Source organism: Pyrus communis, chromosome 1 (assembly GCF_041283825.1).
Source record: "Pyrus communis isolate YQ-2024b chromosome 1, ASM4128382v1, whole genome shotgun sequence".
NCBI lineage: Eukaryota > Viridiplantae > Streptophyta > Magnoliopsida > Rosales > Rosaceae > Pyrus > Pyrus communis.
Window position 1 is genome coordinate 19,859,783 of NC_142565.1, and position 20,944 is coordinate 19,880,726.

A 20,944-nucleotide genomic window follows, 5' to 3' on the forward strand; every position below is an offset into this window, starting at 1 on the left:
AGAGAGAAAGAGTTTTGCTCTTTTGCCTCAAAGAAAACCCTTGATATGGTAAAGCTATAAAGTTCCTTTTATAGCACCTCACATTTGAGTGGCAAATTTGCGACTTTGCCAAGTTCACGACCACTCACCCTATGGCTAGCCATCCTTTAGTTATTGGGCTATTTGCCAATTTTGTTTTAGTTGTCATACAACTTAAACATAATGGGCCTTGTGGACCAAAATCCTTTTAGGCCCCGAGACCCGAAACTAACTTGAAAGCCCAATACGAACCTTTTTTATAATTAATTAACTAATTAATTAATCTTGACCATTCTCAATTAAACCATTTAATTGCTTATCCATCTCATTTAGATTTCTTCACTTTCATCCTTATTCGATGTATGATACATTAGGTTCCAATTAGCGAGGTAGTGGGCGATTGCTACTCTTAACAATCGATTGTGAATTGAAACTACATTTCAATTCTCCATTTGATGAAGATTAGTGTTTGCTAATCTTCAAGGCTTCCACAAACCATGAGTGACATTTAGCAGTATGTCATGGCTACCCAAACTAAGTAGAAGTGGTTGGAGAACCTATCCAGTTACAATTACAATGCAATACAGTCCTTCTCTAATACAATACTCTTAATCACATTGTTTGAGTGATAGTTTGTTTCATGTCTACTATCCAATGTGATAATTCTTTATATGATTCAATTGAATATGATTTGGAACAAACTTCCTAAGTCATATTCGTATGCTTTGGCCAAAGACTCCTGAATCATATCTCAGAGTATTCTCCCTCCACCATGGAAGGTTAGAGATCCCTTGTTGTGCATTCATATGCCTACATGACTAGATAGCTTGCCCCCAACAATGTTGTGGACACTTTCGATGGAATGCCTTTTAACATGATCAAAGATCAAGGACCTAACCATTAGACATCTATGATGCCTCAGGTCAAATGACTACTTTGCATATTGCAACTTACGAGTTCTTACATGACATGTATGTTCAAACTCTCTTTTGATTGTAGTTCAGTGTACTCGATTACCATTTTGAGCACTTATGTGTTTGTCTCAGTGTCCAACACTAAATGACTTGAGACTAGTCATACTCACGCTTGAGTTAACATAACACATACTAAGCTTAGCGGATTGTCAATGCCTAATTGGCAATCCTATGGCTAGGAACGTTTTAGGAATGAACATAAGAGAAAGATCTCGTTAATCTAACTTACTTAGATCACTTCTCTCTTAGATTAAATACATTCCTTGGATTCCCTTATTGCTTAAACACATAATACAATAAGTAGTGAATAACAATAAGCTTTTCCCTTTATTAAACATATAATAGTTTAACATAATAAGTATTCCAAAAGCTATTACATCAAATGAGTGGTTTTGTGGGCATACTTCCAACATACCGATGAGTTGAAATCATTCAAGGCATATGACAAACTTCGTGTGGAGAGGATGAACACACGCCATATTGGTGCCAAGCTTAAGAAGGTAGCAGAGGTAGAGAAGGAAGAGAAGAAATAGAGAGCTTGATGTGCACTTGGTGTCGAGTTTCATTTTGGAAGGACTTTTGTTTTAGATTTTCATCTGCTAACTGCGGGATTTGTTTCTTGAACCCATCAATTTTAGAGTTTGTAAACTTAAGTAATCAAGTGAAAGAGATGCTTCCATTGCTGTTTCTTTCTAATACCATATTGGGGTTTTGTTATTTGTGCTTGCATTTGATTTCGAATGATGTGGATTAAAAGCATATGATTTGGATCCAAGTCCCCTTGAATCGTTTATTCACATCAAGATCAAATGGTTCAACATTCTTAGTAACCTTCAAGCAATTATCCATGATCTTGAGGTCAGCAAGATGGAATTCATGGCATAACACATCTTCAGTCATGTGCTAGTGTAAAAAATATATCATAGATAAGCATATATGTGTTCAAATATGAACAAGTTAAAAAAAAAAAATTGTCCCGTCCCGTCCCACGCATAAACATTGTACCAAGCAACAAACAGAACATGGGTAAGTTAGTCATTTAATCTTTTGGTTCTGTTTTGTCATGCGCTTACCAAACACAAAATGGAACAGCCGTCCCGTTCCGTCCTACACGTACCAAACATAACACGGAACCTCCGTCCCATCCTGTTTGCATACCAAACGGCACCTAAAGGACCCAAACGAATATAACACAACCCACTAAACTTCAAGAGCTGGTAAACTTGGTCACTTCTAAAGACCATACATTGAAGAAGATATAGTTTTGTAATTATTTTAGTTAAGAAAGGGCATTGTACTATTTTCATGTCAAATTTTAGTTAGAATTATAAAATATTATAGGGTGAACTGTTAATTTAGTCCATGATTTATCACCTGAGTGAAAATTAGGTCCTTAAACTATTTTTTTTTCTTCAGAAAATCAGTCATTGAATTATAAAAATATGCAAATTACATCCGTAATATTATATTCGAAGCTACTATATTCAATTTTCCGTCAATTTAAGTCACGTTACTTGCATGCGATATACATTGTAGGGTAGATTGGTAATTTTACACAAAGAAAGTGTATGGAGTTAACTTTGGAGGGTAAATTAGACGTTAGATTTGCAATCTATATGAAATGTTAAGGGCTTATGGATGAGAAAAGAACGGTATTATACTGTAAAGTGGGTCAAGTGACTTAAGTTGATAAAAAAATTGGATAAAGTAGCTTTGAATATAATAGTAGGGATGAAATTAGCAATTTTTAATGAATTTAGGGACTTATTTTACCCAAAAAAATAATTCAGAGACCTAATTTTCACTAAAGTGATAGTTCAGGGACTAAATTAGCACTTTAGCCAATCTTATAATAGTTGGCTAAAATTCTATTCATATTCCAAATTTTGGCTAGTTTTCCAAATTTCCTAAACTTTATGCTGCGATTTCGTTTGGAAGCAATTGAATGTTAAAGAAGTATGTGTATGAGTGAGGTGTAAGGATAGTTAAGGCAATTTCTTTTGTTTGTATCGAACCAACCCTTTACACCAACACGTTTTTAATTTTCATTGTTTGTGCTTTAGGCATGAAAAGGGACAAAAGAAGGATCCCGGTGTAAGAAATGTGAAAAGAAAGTTTACCGAATGACACACAAAATGAAAACTAAAAGCCAAAAACTATTTTAAGTTGGTTTCACTTTCAAATTTTTGTTTCATTCTTTTACACTTTTCATTTCTCCCGTCTACTTTTCCTTTGGTTTTAGCAAATACACAAATTAAAATAAAATTTAAGAGTTAATATAACCAAAAGCGAAATCACCATCAAAGGAACCATACGTTTTCTTTTCACAAAGGTTTCCTTCTATGTATGTCCCTAAACAGTCTATCCTTTTCTTAAACAATGTATTTTTCCTTGCTTTCAAGTACATGTCCCTTTCTTTTCTGCCATAACGTATAACACAAGATTCATCACCTTACTCCAATATCCATTTTATTTTCTACTGCAACAAGAACTTGTACTCAATATACATGGCACTGGCGTATGCTTTGACACGCCCTCGGATATATGCATTGTACATTTCATATATGCGACATACGGTGGATTCTAATACTATGTTACAGTTTCATGTAATCTACACGTCGCTCGCTTTACATACCATGGAATGAATTTATGTACTCAGTTTCAGAATCTTCATGCTCTCTACTGGTTTCCTGACTAAAAAGTGTCTCCAAATTTGTCCGTCGTCTCCTTTTTATCTCTCTAGCTAGGTCGATAAATCTGGTAATGCGTTTAGTTTGACTTGTGCTTCTTCCCACCAGTAAGAATACGTTGGATCTGAAGCCCTCGGCTGAAAGCTTGGTTGAATAGCAGCCTGGTCTGGAACTCCGAGACAAATGGGAACCATGCAAGAACAACTACTGGTGCAAGTATAGTGATCCCCATCACGTACTCGTACCCTCTTGCTAGAGCTTTGACAGATCCCCACATTCCTAGGGCCTTCACCAATGGCTTGCACGCTTGTGATATCTGCTCATGCAATGACACCAGCAGCGTATGCAGAAGTTAACATGTAAAATTGTCGAGGACAACAGCAAATAACGGATATTATAGAAAAGCAAAGTAGGTTTCAAGTTATATGAGGCATGTACCATTAGTAGCGCCCATCCCGTGGGCAAGAAGGCCAATAAGCTCACAAAGATGTCACCAACAGTAAGACTGAGGAAAGCGAAAAGCATTCCAATAGTGACGACAAACCCAATAAACAGGAACAACTTGAGAAGCCTGAACATCAGCTGGAAATCTGCACTGAACCTCTTTCTTCCCATCGACACAACCTAAGATTTCGAGGTGAAAGTTCACCATTCAGTGGAATAAATTTTAGAGATATGAAAACATCACTTTCAACCAGAAAGTATTAGAGCTTGAAAACTAACCTTTAGGATGATCATCACAGCGACAATGACCAGCCATGACAGACCATAAACCTGCAATTTGTATACATAAAGATAATTTCAGTTAAAAAAAGATATTTGGCAAGTAGACAAGGAGTTCTGAACGGCTGGTAAGCTTCGAAGAGTATGGAACTTGTTGCATTTTTTGAGAGAAAAGAAACAAATACAAAAGTAAATAAGAAACAGAATGAAGTTTACCATGATGCTTTTATCACCCCTGGCCACATTTAGATGGTACACAATTCCATATTGGAAGAGAAAGAAGCGCAGAGAAAGAACAATCTCCCAAAATCGTCCCAAAACCCCAGTGTGCTGCAGGTGTTCCTGTTCCTCATCCCACCAAGACTCCCAGCTCTTGGTCGCTGGCACACCAATACCACCATGGCTACTTATCCATTTTGTCCAATCATCCCAATCTTCGACTATCTTTTGCCATTCAAATCCCGAAGGGTTAAACAGGAAGGGAGCAAACAGCCACGAAACCACTAAGAACCACATGGAGAATGTGACGAAGATATATGATATTGTACCAGTTACTGCTGAACCGTATATCTGATAAATTATAAGCAGTACCATAAGTTCAAGGCCTTTCACAAAATGACTCCTTGAGTACATCCTGTAATTCTCGGCAAACTTTTCATGCCGGACAACAAAGCCACGACCAGTTGCTCTGTATTTAGCACCGCCGTGCAGCACAGTTCGACCATAATAATGAACTTTGGTGCCAAGAGAGAAGGTGAAGAAAACGGATGCTAGTTGCAGCTGCATAATTATCATGTCCCCTAATGCAGTTCTGAACCCTCTTTCTAGTCCAATTTCCATGATCATGGGCAAGGAAGTCAAAAGACCTAATTGGAAAATAGATTGGGAAGCCATGGCTGCTTGTAGAACATTATTTCCCCTGGTGGCGGCATAGTTCACAATTGTCTTTTCCATTCCACTTAATGACAAGTAAAGTCTGCCGTATAAGTATGCATAGACTGTAAGGACAACCAACTGGATTACAAGAAAACACTCATGTTAGAAAGAAAATGAAAATGAAGGAACTGAAAAGAGAATGCTCAGTTTCTCCCATTACACAAAGAACAAGGATAAGTAGGACTGCAAAGCATAATATTTAGATAACAGGGATATGATTTCCATGCTTCTTTATCAAATACAACTGAACCAGACAAATGGCAAATCTGTACAGTTTCAACCACCTAGTATTTATGTAACGTAGCCATCTATGCTGCCAAAGGCTCTAAGATATGTATGCTAATTTCTTGTGTTCGTCAAATGGCACAGTTTTTTAAATTAGGGGACAAAACAATGTACGTTATCAATGGAAACTGTAGAGGAAAGGACATGGCATAAAACTTCAGACTCTAAATAGTTTGAAGCATGAGAAGTTCTCGGTAATTTTATTTGATACAGCTCGTCAATTTGAATGAATTGACTTGATGTAGCATGACATGCAGGATTTAAAGTTCACTGAAATTATTTGTCAACATATTCAAGGATGATTTCACTGAAAAATAGCAAAATGAATAAACAAATACAGAAACAGTCTAAGACTAAAAACAGCAAATAAAACGTCAAATATAAAGACAGGATTACCATTGCGCTGATGTAAAACCCTATTGTCGAAAAATAGAAGGACAACATGCGAAAGAAGTCAAAACGGTGCCCTAAGCGGTAGATATCCCTGCTAAGCGTTTGCTCTCCATTACCACAAGCAACTTTAGCTTCAAAGAGAGAGATTTGGTTGAGCCCAACATCTCTACCCTTCCCAACTTGAATGTATTCATGGTGAGTAACATTCCCTCGCCTTAACGTTGAATTAAAACCTACACAGCAAGAACTCATGTCATAAATCAGATGTTAGATGTGTGTGCTTTCCCACATGCAAACATTCATGCGTGCGCATGTGTGTTATATTCATGAATGTTACCAGCAAAGATGTCCTCGCTCAGATTGATGCCACGGGAAGCCTTGCTCATGCCACCACGAGTAATGTGGAAGATTCTATCAAAGACATCTGGGTGTCCATAGTGGAAGCGGATCCTGAAACCAATAGGTAATTACTAAGTAAATGACTTAAAAACTTTATTGAACCAAATATATATCATATGAACTTCATTTAGAACATCGAGACACATGAATCTTAGTTTCCATTCTGTCTGTAACTGAGGCCTACATATTCAACATAATCAAAGAAAAAGAAAAACAGTGATCTGAAGATGGAAAAGAAAGGGAAACTAGAAAAAAGGGGTATCATGAGAGGTTAGATAGTTCACCGGAATAAATTGGTTTATAAAAATATGCCCTACAGAATTCAGATCTTCTACTTATATCAACAGATGCAACACACCTCCAAAGTATGGCAACATTCATTTATTAATTAAATCTAATCTGAACAAATCCTTCGGGACTAAAAGGTACTGCTCTAGTATCAAAATGATTCAGATCTTTCTAAAAATTTGCCTTGGATTACTTAAAAGAGTTTAGTACTGGAAGAGAAAACATACTTCAAAGGTCTTGCAAGAACTCTTTGACCTATGGTCACAAAGCTCATTTCCTGATTTGACATAAACCAGGCCAATGAAGAAACACTGCAGTTCAAATAAGATAGGAATCACATTTCGTAGGAGTACAGGATACAATGGTAGCAATACAATCTCCAACCGTTAATTAAAAGTAAAAGAAAAAGCTAACACGTAACCAACCTTCCAGTAAAGATATGCTCACGAACACCTAAAATTGAAGGAGGACGTACTCCGTGGTCCTCGTTAAATTCTTCAAGAAGGTTTCTCATTTTAAAAGCTTCTTCTAAGTAATTGTCCTACAAGAAATTGGAAAAGTACATCTCAGTTGGACTGAAAAGTTAAAATAGAACTTATCATAATTCAAGACTCCAATAGGTTTCACCTGGTTCATGTCAATGGCCTGAAGAGCTTCTCCTCGAGTAAAAATTATAGCATGGTTCTGGTTTTCGGGTTTCCCTTCTCCAATCTTCGCCGAACCAGGCAACTTTATACGATATATTTCCTTTAGAGAATTAAGAAAATAATTAGTTTTTTACGTACAAAAGGCCACATGGTGAACATGGTGGTTCTGTTATAAGGTCAAAGGATTACCTGATCATGATTGTCAACAGCTTTGACCAAGACAGAATAGTAAACCTTTTGCACCTTTCCACTAGCAGCGTCACTCTCTTCAACTTCATCGATATATGCAACCCGAAGAGAAGGATAACTATAGGGGAAAAACAAGGAATAAGATTCTTCAAGAAAATGAGGTCGGTAACACTACTTTAAGAAATCAAATTGCAAATATTTTGACTTATCAGACAGATTACATACTTAACCATCAGATTCAAGATGTCTGTTGCGCGTCGATCTCCACTGCGTTTCTGATTGCCATAGTTTTGGCAGGTAGCAACATAGGTGAATTTAAGGTCAGCCACTGCTTCCAATTGAGCATAAAGAGATCTCTGGCTTTTCTTTTCTTCTTCTGGTGGAACCATGATTGCTTTGTAGCCATCTAGTATCTCTGCTTATAACTCAAAATACTTAGAAACCAACATATTTACCTCCACAATAACAACTTCACTAGACACTCAACTGTGTACCATGAAAAGAGTGAAAAAAATGAAAGTGGAAAAGATTATCCACTCGTTGCATACTTGAGTAAGGTGGAGACCTTAGGCATGATGGCAGTATATTTTGCACACGTTGATTTCTTTTTTATTTTGACAATGACTAGTTAAACATTAGGGGACAAAAGGTACCATGCTCTTAGTCTTACCGGTTTCATTGGCCATGTCAAGAAAAGCCTGAAGCTTCAGAGCTCGTCGGTAATACATCATTCCTCTAACTGCAACACCAAAGCAATTAGTACCAGAAATAAAACTTGATAGAGAAGAAGATGATAAATCAAATACCAGTCCTGCAGAGCGTTTGTCCTCGTAAGGAGACCCAATGACGAAGCTGCAAAACGTTCTCTTCATTCTCCCATATTTCACTATCCTTTTTACAATTAAGTCGCTCCATGAAGTTATTCCATTCATCTAGAAAAGTCACAAAATGGCTGTCAAATCATTCACACATTGACTTCAAAAGAGTCAAGCATGTTAAATATAGTTTTACTAACCCGGGAAAATCTTTTGTAAGTAGTATATGATTGATACACCGTCTTCATTTTCCATCTCAAGGTCCGATTTGGAATACAGAGTCTCCTCACTGTAGTATGGCGTCATGATGCTGCCAATGGGAAACAACGTAAAATGGAAATTATTTTATGAAAAAGACATTTGAAAGCTGAAAACCTTGGCCTGTTATTCAGGACATTGGCCCATCAGAAAACCCAAAGGCTTCATATGTGATACGTCTTTAATGATAAAGAAATTACAGTTATTTTCAACTGAAAGTTGAAAGAAAACAAAAATTATGAAACTTGCTGCTCCCACTGATTAAACATCGGAAAGAGAAACCAAATAAAGTAATTGGAACCTTTGGTCATTTCGTAAGTCACAATGCTTTCTAATCCAATAATTTAAGGATGCACACATTCAATTGAAAATAACCGAGCAGATGGAGTTTCCACTAGCAAAATGAGACCCAAACAACTTGTTTTAAGGAAGAATTGACTTGATGGAACTCAGATATCACCTAAGCTCAATAGCTCATATATATGAACATAACAAACCTGAATGAAAGCATTTTACGGACGCGGGGAGCACGAGGCATATCCATGAACAATGAATTTGTAAAAAATGCAATCCTTCTACGTGCTTCTAGGTTTGTTGGTACGTCAATGGCAGATTCCTTAACTGTTAGCAGCAGATGGAGGCGTCTGATCTGAAATTGTAATCAGCAAGAGGTGCGTCAGATTTCATAAATTATTTATAACATTAACTATCATAGTATTGTTACTAAAAAAAAATGACTGAAATATTAAGTAGTTTTATACACTTACCTGTTCTTCCCACTGTGCTGTAACTGGAGGAGGGAACAATATTGCAGGTTTTGCATCAGTTCCAGCAAAGAGTTGCCTTCCAGCGTCCTTGCTACTATGACCAACTTCAACCAACTCTCTACAAAATATTACATGAGGAAATGCAAGAATTGTTAAGATTTATATGGTAAGCATTCAATCATTACGATTATTTAACTTAACAAATTAAATATTTTACACCAAAAATTATTTTACTACTATAAAAATTATTTTACTAAAGTTTACCAACCGGATCTCATTCACCATCATATCACGAGTGACTACTTCCAGCATATCTTGAAGCAACAACACCACTGAAGATCGCTTGAATGCGTCACCATCTTTCTACAACATGAAAGAAAGTGGCAAGTTTGTATTAAGATAATAGCCAAAACGAGCACATACTGCAGAACTAATTATTCTTTCATATATGACTCACCAAGATCCCCACAAGCTCTACAAATTTCTTGCAAAGAGTGGGCAAAGAACCCATTCTAAAATTTACAAGAAATGTATTCTTTGAAATGTTACTTTCAATTTCCTTCACGATGATGCCAATTATCCTGTCAGATAATAACCCAATCAGAATTTTTCGTAAGATCAATATAAGATGAATTCTCTATTGTTCTTGAATAATCGACACTGCTTAACAAAACGAAAATGAAGAAATTGAGCACACTTCCTTTCAAGTGGTAGCCTTACATTATACTATGAGAACCTCAATTTATAGGAAAGCATCGACGATATAGGACACTACTGATTAGCCACAAAATTATTATCCGTGGGAAAAGAGGATGGGGGGCCAAAGTAGTGAATGGTGGAATGAATTTAGCACACTAAAGGCTCTAAATACTGTTAGCATGCAATTGTAAAGGCCCAAATATCAGTCTTATCCAATGCTTGGGTAGTACCAGAAATTGAACACTAATATTAAAAAACAAAACACTATGTAGCAGTACCAACCTTTTCTCATTGTCTCCAACTACCAGAGTACTAAGGATATGTTTGAAAGATTCATAACATTCAATCACAGCACATTTCATATATTCATCCGCACATATCCGCTTCCAGAGATCGGAGTCCTTCGATTTAAATTGAACTGCCATATCTAATGCTATTGGGATCTGTAAAGGTAGACAAAGTCAACAATAAAACCTAGTAACTAAAACAAGACTTTAAAAGAACTGTACTGACTTTGCTAGCAAGCAAGAAGGGCGGCCACTGAATTATCTTCAGGCTGGGATCTGATGAATACGGAACTAGCAGCAAATCCATCTCCCTGAAGTAAACGAACCCAGTTTAGTTTTTACCTCATGATGACTAAGAGGCTGAAGAAATGAATAATATAATTATGTTGGGGAGCATTTCCTGTCATTTATGAGATCTTCCTCACGGAAGCTACAGATCACTTCATTCCACAACTGAGCAAACTTTGCAGCTTCACTTCTCCTGCTTGCTGTAATCTACAGCCAGGAAATCATGAATGCTAATTATGTGTGCAAATTATAAGTGTGTTTAAAGGTTTTACTTTAATATGAAAGTTGTAAAAACATTAATCAACCTCCACGAAACGCTTTGAGAAAGAGAATCCCCTTTTTGTTGACTTATCTGAAGGCACTAGGTATGTGTTGAATGCACCGGGTAGAGACTGGAACCTTGATCTTAGCATACCCAGTGTTCGAATCTGTAAAAGGAGAAAAAATATATGCATAAAAATCAGAGACAAAGTAAAGATAAGGCGTATAAAGACTACCGTTCAACTAGAATACACCTGTTTGTAAAGAGATCTAAAAAGAAGCATGCCTTGAATACTGCCATTGATTGAGTAAACAACATGATTGTCGTCTTAAGCAACACATATTTAGGCAGATAAGTGTAAATTTTATTTGGTTTAGAATATGATCCATGTTAATTTCTCTCAAAAAGTCTGTGCCAAATTAATATGGGAACAATACAACATTTTGTGTTGAAATTTTAGACAAACTTAGATTCAATTCTCAAACCCAAATACAGAAGTATGCTAGAATGGTACCACATTTACCTATGACTTTTCTTTTGCAAATTAAAAACATAACTAGATAAATTGGCCAAGGTATCATGTTCAGTAACAAAGAATGACAGAGCAGAAGTCAGACAATTGTATCTCAACGTATGTATAATTTTATGAATGACAGAGAACAGAAGTCAGACAGTTTTATCTTAGCAGATGTATAATTTCATGAATACACTATGAGACGAGAGGTAACAAATAGTTTTGAAATTAGGGAAAAATAATTGGGGAGAGAGACAGAGAAAGTTGAAGGATCACCTCTCCTAGGCGATCAAATGCGCCAACAACACCACCATACAAAGTCTGAAAGATAGCATACCATATTTGAGTGTCCATCAAATAAACCTGCATTTAAATTCATGAAATAGTATGAGATGGTTTATAAAAGTTATTGTCAGAAATTTATACCCTGACAAACTCAGAAAACTGTCAAGATATTGATTCAAATATGGGAAAAGATACACACCAAGACTACTGGTGCCCAGAGTGACACAACTGCTCCATAGTTGTTTTGAGCTGCATCAACAAAGGATTACTTAGCATAAAACCGCAAGTTGAAAATCATGCAAAGATTAAAGCAATACAAATGATTTACCATTAGGGAAAAATTCATGCCATTGATAATCTACACGACGAATGTTCATAATGTCTCTAGTTGGCTTCACCAACGGCCTTATCTGGAAAAAGGATAGGACAGAAAATTAAGAACACAATTATTAAAATATAATTCATAAAAGGAATCTAAAATATCATAACATGTTATATGACAACTCCCACCTGGATAAGATAGCTAACTGTAAACTTGCAAGCCAAAAGCAGCACCCAAAAAATAGTGTACCTGAAAGTTGGATAGGAAATCAAAACAAACGAAATCTGAAACAACCAACCCCAAAAGAAAACAAGAAGCTAAGGCATATAGTTAGGATGGAATTGGGTGCGTGTTCCTTGTCAAACTCACTTAATAAGGGCAAATTGACTTTCATGCATTCCCCTCCCAACATAGATTCTTGGCTGCAGAAAGATAAAGATTAATCAAAATCTTTTACAGCATAGTCCATAAGCAATTAATTTTTTTATGCCAGAGAAACATAAGGAGTTATTTTTTATTTAAAACAGAGAAAACAAAACAAAAGTTCTGCGGTCTTTCATGCAAAAGTTCCCTTTTTTTCACAGAAAAGAAGTAATCACACCAAAAGTTTCTCAGGAAATAATATGAAATAAACTTTGTAAGTACACCAAGTCACGCCTAGTAAGTAACTAATGTCAATATTAAGAGAAGCTAATTTAATCCATCCAAATAGATAGCACCAAGTGCATAAACTCTGCAAGTACATTTGTGCTTAACAGATACAATGCATAGTGTTGACCACAAAAAAACTTATCATTAACTCCAAGATCTCGGCTCCATACTAGGATTAATCATATGGATGAATATGACTAGGTAAATGAATTTTAGATACCACATAGTACTTTTCGTCTCATGCACTGGTATGGTCTAACCATTAGCCAGTATCAATCAAATAATTATTTCATAACAGACTGCTATTCGTTAAGTCAAACACAAGTAAAACATAGTACAAATTTTGCAAGAGAATGATCTAGGAAATAGAAATACCTGTGACCACCACAAAAGGAACCTAATGATATGCCAGTCTGAGTTTTCAATCCAACGTCGGAGCAGCGGGAAAAGGAACAAAACTGCTCCTAATAAATTTGGCAGCAAATATACTGCAACAGCCATGAGGTATAAAGGAGGAACACCATTGATATTCTTAAGGAATGACAGTAAATCCATAACTTGTTTAGGGGCATTCTGGAATGAATGCACATAAAACAGTGGAAGAATGATTGCCCATGCAAGACTAACAATTATCTTGAGAATATTTCGCAGCACATCAGTGAACCTCCACCTATGATATCCCGGGAAGTTCAAAACAATATCCAAAATGCCTACATCAAAATAAGAAGTAGATATGAGAACACATTGATAGAAGCCTAGCTCGAAAGAATACATACGAAACAGTGGAAGAATGAGTGAAAAACTCAAAAGAAGTTATGCAAGGAATACTGGGCAACAGCCAACAGTAACATCTGATCTGGACAATGCTTTCCACAATGGGTACAAAACTATTCAGCTTAAGAAAAATCCTTTTCTAATAAGCCTCGATTACGCCTAGTCTCCTTCACATATTTTGCTTCTTAAATATTTTGTTCTCTCGATGGAAAATCATAGCTGCATGATTAGTTCATATTTCTTTCAAAATATTATTTTCTACATGAAAAAAAGAAGTTCATTACGAAAGGAGAAACATGTATAAAAGAATGGAAAAGACGTTCACTGGAGCTGAGAATTGGAGAACTCAAACAGCACCAACAACCTTAAAAACAGTAGAGAAAAAGGAAAGAAACAAAGGACTAGTAAAAGCTACATTCCAATTTGAAAAAGAAAAAAATTGCAACGAAAGAAGTATCCCTGAATTCAGAAGAGGTTAGCCCTTCCATGTGAAATAATCCAAGCTAACAAGCGAACCTCTAGATGTACTTTCGCCTCCAAATTTCACATGGCAGGATGAAAGGAGAAAGAGAAGGGTTGTCCATCGAGTAGGAATGTACGATATACAAGAAAAGGCCCTTGGTGCTGAAACAGGAAGTCATAGTGAATGGGGGGAAATCCCCACCTTGAAACGTAGATGTGAGCCATATTAAGCCAAAAACCTATATCACCTAGAAACTCTGGTTTTGGGATGGTTAATGAGGAGCATTCCAGACAACAAATGTATAGAGACCAGGTGGGGGGATCCTCTTTCTATAATAGTATGGATAAAAAGATTTCCAAAAGACTAAACTGGAAATATTCTACACTCAATTCTGTCCCTAACCATATTTGTGCAAGAGCCGAAGTATTATATCGATCAGCCAGAAAACTAAAGCACGCATGACCTGAGCTTTTCTTTTCCTTCTAGTTTCACCCAAAATAGAAACGAAGTCTGATCTATGCATCTTCATTTATATAGTTAGTGAAAGGCCGTTTGTCACAACATTAGTCCTTTTGGCCCCAACAGCTTACAAGGAATTGTTCTCCACAAAGTATGGTGAAACTTCTAAGAAAATTAATTATTGGCTCAGGCAAATAATAGCTCTTGTAGCGTACAAACATAGATACAACATTTGAGAACTGCAGTTTTAAGTTAGAATGTCATACTTTGAAGGACGCGAAGAAACGCTGCTGTGATGAAAATACTTGATAGATCTCTTAAGACATTCTTTTGAAAAATATCCAATGGTGAAATCCCTCTAAAAGCAACAATGAGCATAGCCTGTTATCCAATTCCAAATAATATATTATTGAAACAGACAATCATAGTGAACCGGGGGACATGGTGTCATTTTAGAACTTATCCATTGTGTTGTAAATAAATACCTGTAGAGCCAGTATGTAAAAGGTCCAAAACCGGTCAAAACTTCGAAAAATGTGCCAAAATGTCCGAGTTTCAATAAAATATGATTTTCCCGTGCTTCCAGATTTTCTTCTAGAGCCCTTTCTTCCCTGGAGCGAGATTTCTTTTATACAAGTTCGAGAAAACTAACATAAGAAAGGGGGTGGCAATGGTTCAAAATGCAAGAGTACCTGCACCAAGTCACGCGTTGATTTGAAAAAATCACCATCATCACGCATGGGCCAACCAAGAGAGAAGCAATCAGACGACCTGAAAGTAAGTAAATTTAAATCGAAATCATCTCAATTTAAGTAGAATAAGAGGCCCTCGATAGAAATAAAATCCCAGTCTTTAACTCAAAATATTGATAACACAAACCAGAAATATTCATTGAGATCGTCATAGTTGCACCAAGCTATGTGAGGAGCTTTTCCATTTTCGCTCTTCTTGGCTTCCTGGAACATCATAACAAACATCCTCATGTGTATAGCATAAGGGCCTGAAACTTCTTAACAACGCACATGCTTCTGAGGCAACATACCTTTTCAATTACACGGTATAAAGGGGTTATAACTTTCCGTAAAAAAGCCTCATCATCCCCACCATAAGAAGGCTTTATATTTTCCCCAGTAACGATGCTGACATTTCCAGCCAACAGGCCATGGAGTTCATATGCCATCTGAATGTATAGTTGGCATCAATGTGTAAGAAGTCAGCACATAATTTTCATAATTACTCAGAAATAGGTTAACCGAAAAAGAAACCCACAGATCATTACATTATGAAAAATATAGCACAGACATTCTGGCATAAAGCGGACATTCGCTGCTTCACCCCAGATGAGGAGATATAAACCCATATACAGTATCTTCCTTTGCTGTATTTCTTGCTGACCTTGGGGAAGCCTGCATGGAGATCAAGCATAAGATCCAAAACATATAGCATAAAGCAAAAATAAAAGTAATTGAAACATGAACCAATTACAATTGTTGCAGATACCATAGCATCTAACCTCAAACTATGTTTTCTTCCCAAAAATTTGCACCACGTTTTGTAGTTCTTAAAAAGTTTTCCCATAACTTTATCAACAGCTCGATCATCCATCTGCAAAAAAGGATGAGCTTAGTTGAAGGCCAGGAAGAGCTAAAAGGCACACAAAGGGGAAAATTTTTCATAAAAAGATAGTGCTTCGAGCACAACAGTGAAATCAACAATAAAAAAATTAGGAAGAAATCAGAAAGGAATTCAAAGCATCAAAAGGAGAAACTATACTGGACCACATGCACAGGCATCACATTATCACATGAAAAATTCAACTGACACAGCCAACATACCTTATTAAGAGGTTCGGGTTTGGGATGAAGCCTTATATGAGGATTTGCGAGTAGGGATATCAAATGCTCCCTTTGGTTCCTGACGTTGTCTTTCTGTAGCCATCAAAATAGGCAAATGAGTTAATAATTTCTTCAAGGTCATAGAGTGAATCTTAACCATTGAAATCGGTCATTTTTATACATGCCTGGAATCCAAACATGGCCCTCAGCCAATCAAGGAGGTCGAGATCGCCAGCTTTGTGACTGTTCTCCAATGCAGTAGGCCAGTTCAAACCACGAGTGTTCAATAGTGCACCGACTGCAGCCTTAACCTTTAACAAGGAAACAGAAAAAACATTCAATAAGATCCAACCAGGCGCCAAAGAATAAGAATATAAGGTACCAAATTATATGATCACTAACAGGATAAATATCAAGGGTGTAATACCTCTTCAAGTTGCATGATAGACTGTGTAGCACCAGCAGAATCCAAAGGAAGAATGTTATAGGGAGCATAAATTTCTGTCTTTTCTTGGACATCTTTAGCAGCCGCAATAATCTGCTCAAAGCATTAAAATATTTTTATTGCTTTAAAATATTTTTATGGCAAACCGAATTGGATATTGGAATCATTATGTAACTGAAATTGCAAAAGTCACTCTCTAGTTTCCGTCATTGATCAATGGATTCTTCTGTACTTTAAGAACAAGGATTAGTGATTAAAAAAGGGCATTGTGTTTATGCTGTCACTCCTCCTGCTTTCGGTAGAATATTCTGTCATAGGATGTTTAGCCGTAATTGCTAAACAGCAATCAAACTGATATATCAATACATGAAAAATTCAAATAATAAGACCGTGACTGAATTCCTATGTTATCTCAAGTAAAACATGGGCAGATTTGCAGGTTTTGCTGCAGAGTAACAGAAAAATGTTTACTGTTTCCAGATGTTTGAGAGTTATCATTGCAAACAAGAGGAGCTACCATTGTTCTTAAAATAGAGAGAAAACAACCCATTAAGCAATGAAGAATCCTTTTGAGGTACATTACACACAAAAGTAGTCCAAGTTTTTTCTTAGAGTTTTTTCCAAGTCTTTCTAGGTCTTCCTCTACCCCTTTAGCCCTATTCTTCTATCTCGTAATCACATATTCTAACAAGAGCGTTTGTTGATATGTTCAAACCACCTTAACTGATTTTCTCTCATCTTATCTTCAATTTCAACTACTCCTAATTTATCTCGGATATTCATGTTCATAATATTGTCCCGACACATTCACATATATAAATAATAATAATAATAATAAATAAATAAATAATAATAATAATAAGAAGAAGAAGAAGAAGAAAGGGAGGTAAAGTTAATTACAAACCTCAGGAGCAACTTCATCAACTTTCTCAGTCTTGTTAACAGCGCAAAGCACTTCAAAAAGGACTCCGGCAGTGCGGTAGGCTTTTCCCAGTTGGGCTCTGTTTTGAGAATTTGGAATTCACTTCAGCATACAATTAATTAAGTAATTAAATAATTAGAAGAAGAAGAAGATTATAATTAGGGATTATTCACCTGTCAGCCTGCTCGCCCTGGTCAAGAGCTCTGACATAATGCTTATAATATTGCTGATAGAAGCTTTTAATTTCTCTGTCATCTGTGTTTTTAACCCGAGAATTCAGACTTGATGCATTGTCCTATAAAATCCAACATCCATGCATATTTCATTTCATTCTCTCTCTGTTATTAAATACAATTAAATCCCAATTTCAAATCAACAGGCAGCCCAAACTACTCAGACCATCTCTAACCTTTTGTTTAAAATCTAAAATTTTTAATCCAGAAAATTTAGGTTTAACCTAAAAACCGTTTTTCTCCTCTAACCTTCTAAGTTAAATTTTGAGCCCGAAATTATTAAAGAATGAATTTAGAATAATTTTTTTCTTCTAAAGTAATATTTAAAATATATATATATATTATCATAATTTAATTTTATGAACAATTTTAATATAAAAATATTTAGATTCCGATAAATATTGAAAAATTACTAAATCGACATCATGAAACTCGTGGAACATGACAAAACAATATGAAACACATAAATTTTTTTTTTAATTACTTTAGCCGTTGAATTTGAATTTGGACTGCTAGATATTTTTTTTACAGTTGGATTCGATCAAATTAGATCTTAACCGTTGGATTCAATGAATTTATAAATATAAAACTAAAAAAAATATATATATATATATATGGTGGGTCAGCCCCATTAATCCAGGAGGGAATCCTGGCTAAATTTGACCCAAAAATGAGTTGTAAGTTTAACCTCCTATTTGCCTTAAGAGTTGGAGCAAGTTAGGGCAAGTTTAGAACCTAAAATTTGAGTTTTACTCCATAGATGGAGTAGGTCTTAAAATGCAAATTGTTCATGCAAATTTTTTTAATAAATCACTATAATTTTCTTCATTTAAATTGAAAAATTAGAGATCCATGGAGGGACCCAGTTAATTTCGTAATTAGATAGTTAACTAGTAAGGCATATTTGTCGATTTACCTCTGAACTTGTTTAGAGCTACCAATTTTCCTCATTAAATTTTAATTTTAGCCGATTATCCCTTAAACTTTTTATAAATAGCCAATTTCCCCTTGACACTAGATTTTAAAAAATTTCATCCAATTTTCCATTCATTTTGGTCATGCGGACAACACATGACAATTGTGTAGGGCAAAAAGAATGGAAGATTGGATAGATGAAAGTTGAATGAAAATTTTTAAAATCAAGGGCTAGGAGAGAAATTGGCTATTCATAAAATTTAAGGGATGATTGGTTAAAATTAAAGTTTAGGAAATAAATTGACTAATTATAAATGTTTAGAGAATAATCGGTTAAAATTAAGGTTCATAAGAAAAATTGGTAGGTTTATACAAGTTCGATTGACAAACCGACAAATACGTCAACTAATAATTATTTAATTGATTAATGGAAGTGGTTTTAAATGAGGATGAAGCGATTAATGGATGGAAAAAAAATGAAGAAATGAAAGAAGTTATTACCCTCTCGAGTCGTTGGAGGAGCGAAGTCTTGAACTGGCGGACGCCACGGCCGCTGGAGCTCGGATCCAGTCGGTGCGCCTTCTCGAACGCATAGAACCGACCTATTCACACACACACGTACACACATTTTCACAAACCCCGTACATGTGCAATGCAATGAAGACCTAATTAAGTACAATATTAGTATTAATTAATCAAGACGACGACGTACAGAGATAGGCGACGCGAGGACGCTCGTTCTCGATCTCGTTGGCCACTCGGAGGATGGGAGCGATGGAGGCGAGAGCGGAAGGGACGACCTCGTTGTCGAACACCTCAGTGGAGAAGGTGGTGGTGGCTGCGCTCCTCGACGGCCTTCTCGTCAGCCCCTGCGGCCCGCTAGGGCCTGGCGGATCCAGGTTTGACATCAATCAACCAATCAATGGCGCCTTGATCGATCAGCACTTCCTCTGTAATTCTGGATCTTCTTCTTCTTCTACTAGTAGTAGTAGACGTAGTGCGACGCTTGGCTTGCCTCCCTAGCTAAGCTAGCTGCGCCAAATTAATTCGCATTAAAATGAAATGAAAAAAATGTCCGAGAAAAGGCATGAAAATAACAGAGAACATGCGATTGCGTACGTACATCTCATTTACCATGCTGCGATGCGATCTCGTAATCGTGATCATGCGTACGTACGTAGAGGTCGGCGCAGGTAGAGAATATCATATATGAATTCAAAGAATATCAAACAACACGAAGAGAGAGAGAGAGAGAGAGAGAGAGAGAGAGAGAGAGGGAATTTGTTTGGTTTGTTGGTGTGAAGGAAGCGAAACGATTCTAATTTCTAACAGACTGGTGTGTGCATTGTTTGAGCATTTACAGAGTTTACAGGCGCAGCTAAAGCGAGATATATGACTCCAATGTAAGAGAGAGAGATAAAGATTTAGAAAATTAGAAGAAATGGTTTTGGATGGAAGGAAGGACACCGTTTTCGGAGGGAGGGAAAGCAAACAATGGAATAACCAATAATTTTGAATGGTTGGTTGGTTTGGGATGGATGGTTGGCCGTATATGTACCCGTTTCATGGAAGTTCTCCTTGCTTTCTTTACTTGCTGCTTGCTTCCTTTACTGTGGGCTTGGTTATGAAAATTCCCAATTCACCAAAAAAATTTAAAAAAAAATTCGGTTTTTTCCTCGGCCACGGGTACCTTGCATTACAATCCATAACTAAGCCCTTCACACATAAATTCCAAATCTAGCTAATTGGTTCGATTAACCATTTTTAGGCTCAATTGGTTCAATTGATCTTTCAATAGTATGGCCATCAATTTTATATGATCACTATCAAGTTACTAAAGTTTGATTTTGTCTGGTTCTCAAATTATGCCTCTTTCTTCAATTAGTTTTGATTTGTAAATTAAGATCCTTCAAAGTTAAATTAGTAAGGATATTTGGTGACAAGAGAGTAATGTAGGAGATGATTTCTCTTTTGTTTACTTTGTGCATAAGTTTGCAGTTGATTAATTCTTATACTCCATATTTTCTTTTTGTCAAACGATAGATTTTTGTCAGATTAAATGTTAGATTGATCACTGACGAAGTTTAATGTTTCAATAGTTTAGTCATCAATTTTATATGATCACTATCAACGTCGTCATGCAAAGGCCCAACATTTCTCCACCACTATTGTAAAGGGTCATTTGCATAATTGAAGTGGCAGTTGAGG

At 36.2% G+C, this 20,944-nt stretch overlaps 1 protein-coding gene across 1 annotated transcript; it reads right to left on the reverse strand.

Moving 5' to 3' along the window:
• Positions 1-3,444: 3,444 nt before the first annotated feature.
• On the reverse strand, positions 3,445-19,896 carry LOC137720329 (callose synthase 5-like). Its single transcript, XM_088699651.1, has 43 exons — positions 19,860-19,896; positions 19,449-19,768; positions 19,238-19,338; positions 17,762-17,883; positions 17,571-17,667; positions 16,649-16,759; positions 16,407-16,532; positions 16,222-16,314; positions 15,900-15,991; positions 15,666-15,792; positions 15,429-15,566; positions 15,266-15,342; positions 15,079-15,157; positions 14,872-14,997; positions 14,653-14,767; positions 13,066-13,400; positions 12,409-12,461; positions 12,228-12,288; positions 12,046-12,127; positions 11,917-11,966; positions 11,709-11,795; positions 10,962-11,084; positions 10,768-10,863; positions 10,595-10,678; positions 10,364-10,524; positions 9,840-9,963; positions 9,651-9,745; positions 9,383-9,500; positions 9,113-9,264; positions 8,558-8,667; positions 8,349-8,474; positions 8,213-8,281; positions 7,768-7,957; positions 7,543-7,660; positions 7,334-7,453; positions 7,132-7,247; positions 6,934-7,017; positions 6,357-6,469; positions 6,023-6,252; positions 4,622-5,419; positions 4,406-4,456; positions 4,121-4,306; positions 3,445-3,998 (listed from the first exon to the last, which is right to left on the reverse strand). Exons 2-43 carry the CDS (start codon positions 19,642-19,644, stop codon positions 3,762-3,764), a joined length of 5,769 nt encoding a protein of 1,922 aa, XP_088555777.1. The 5' UTR covers positions 19,645-19,768; positions 19,860-19,896; the 3' UTR covers positions 3,445-3,761.
• Between the last annotated feature and the right edge of the window lie 1,048 nt (positions 19,897-20,944).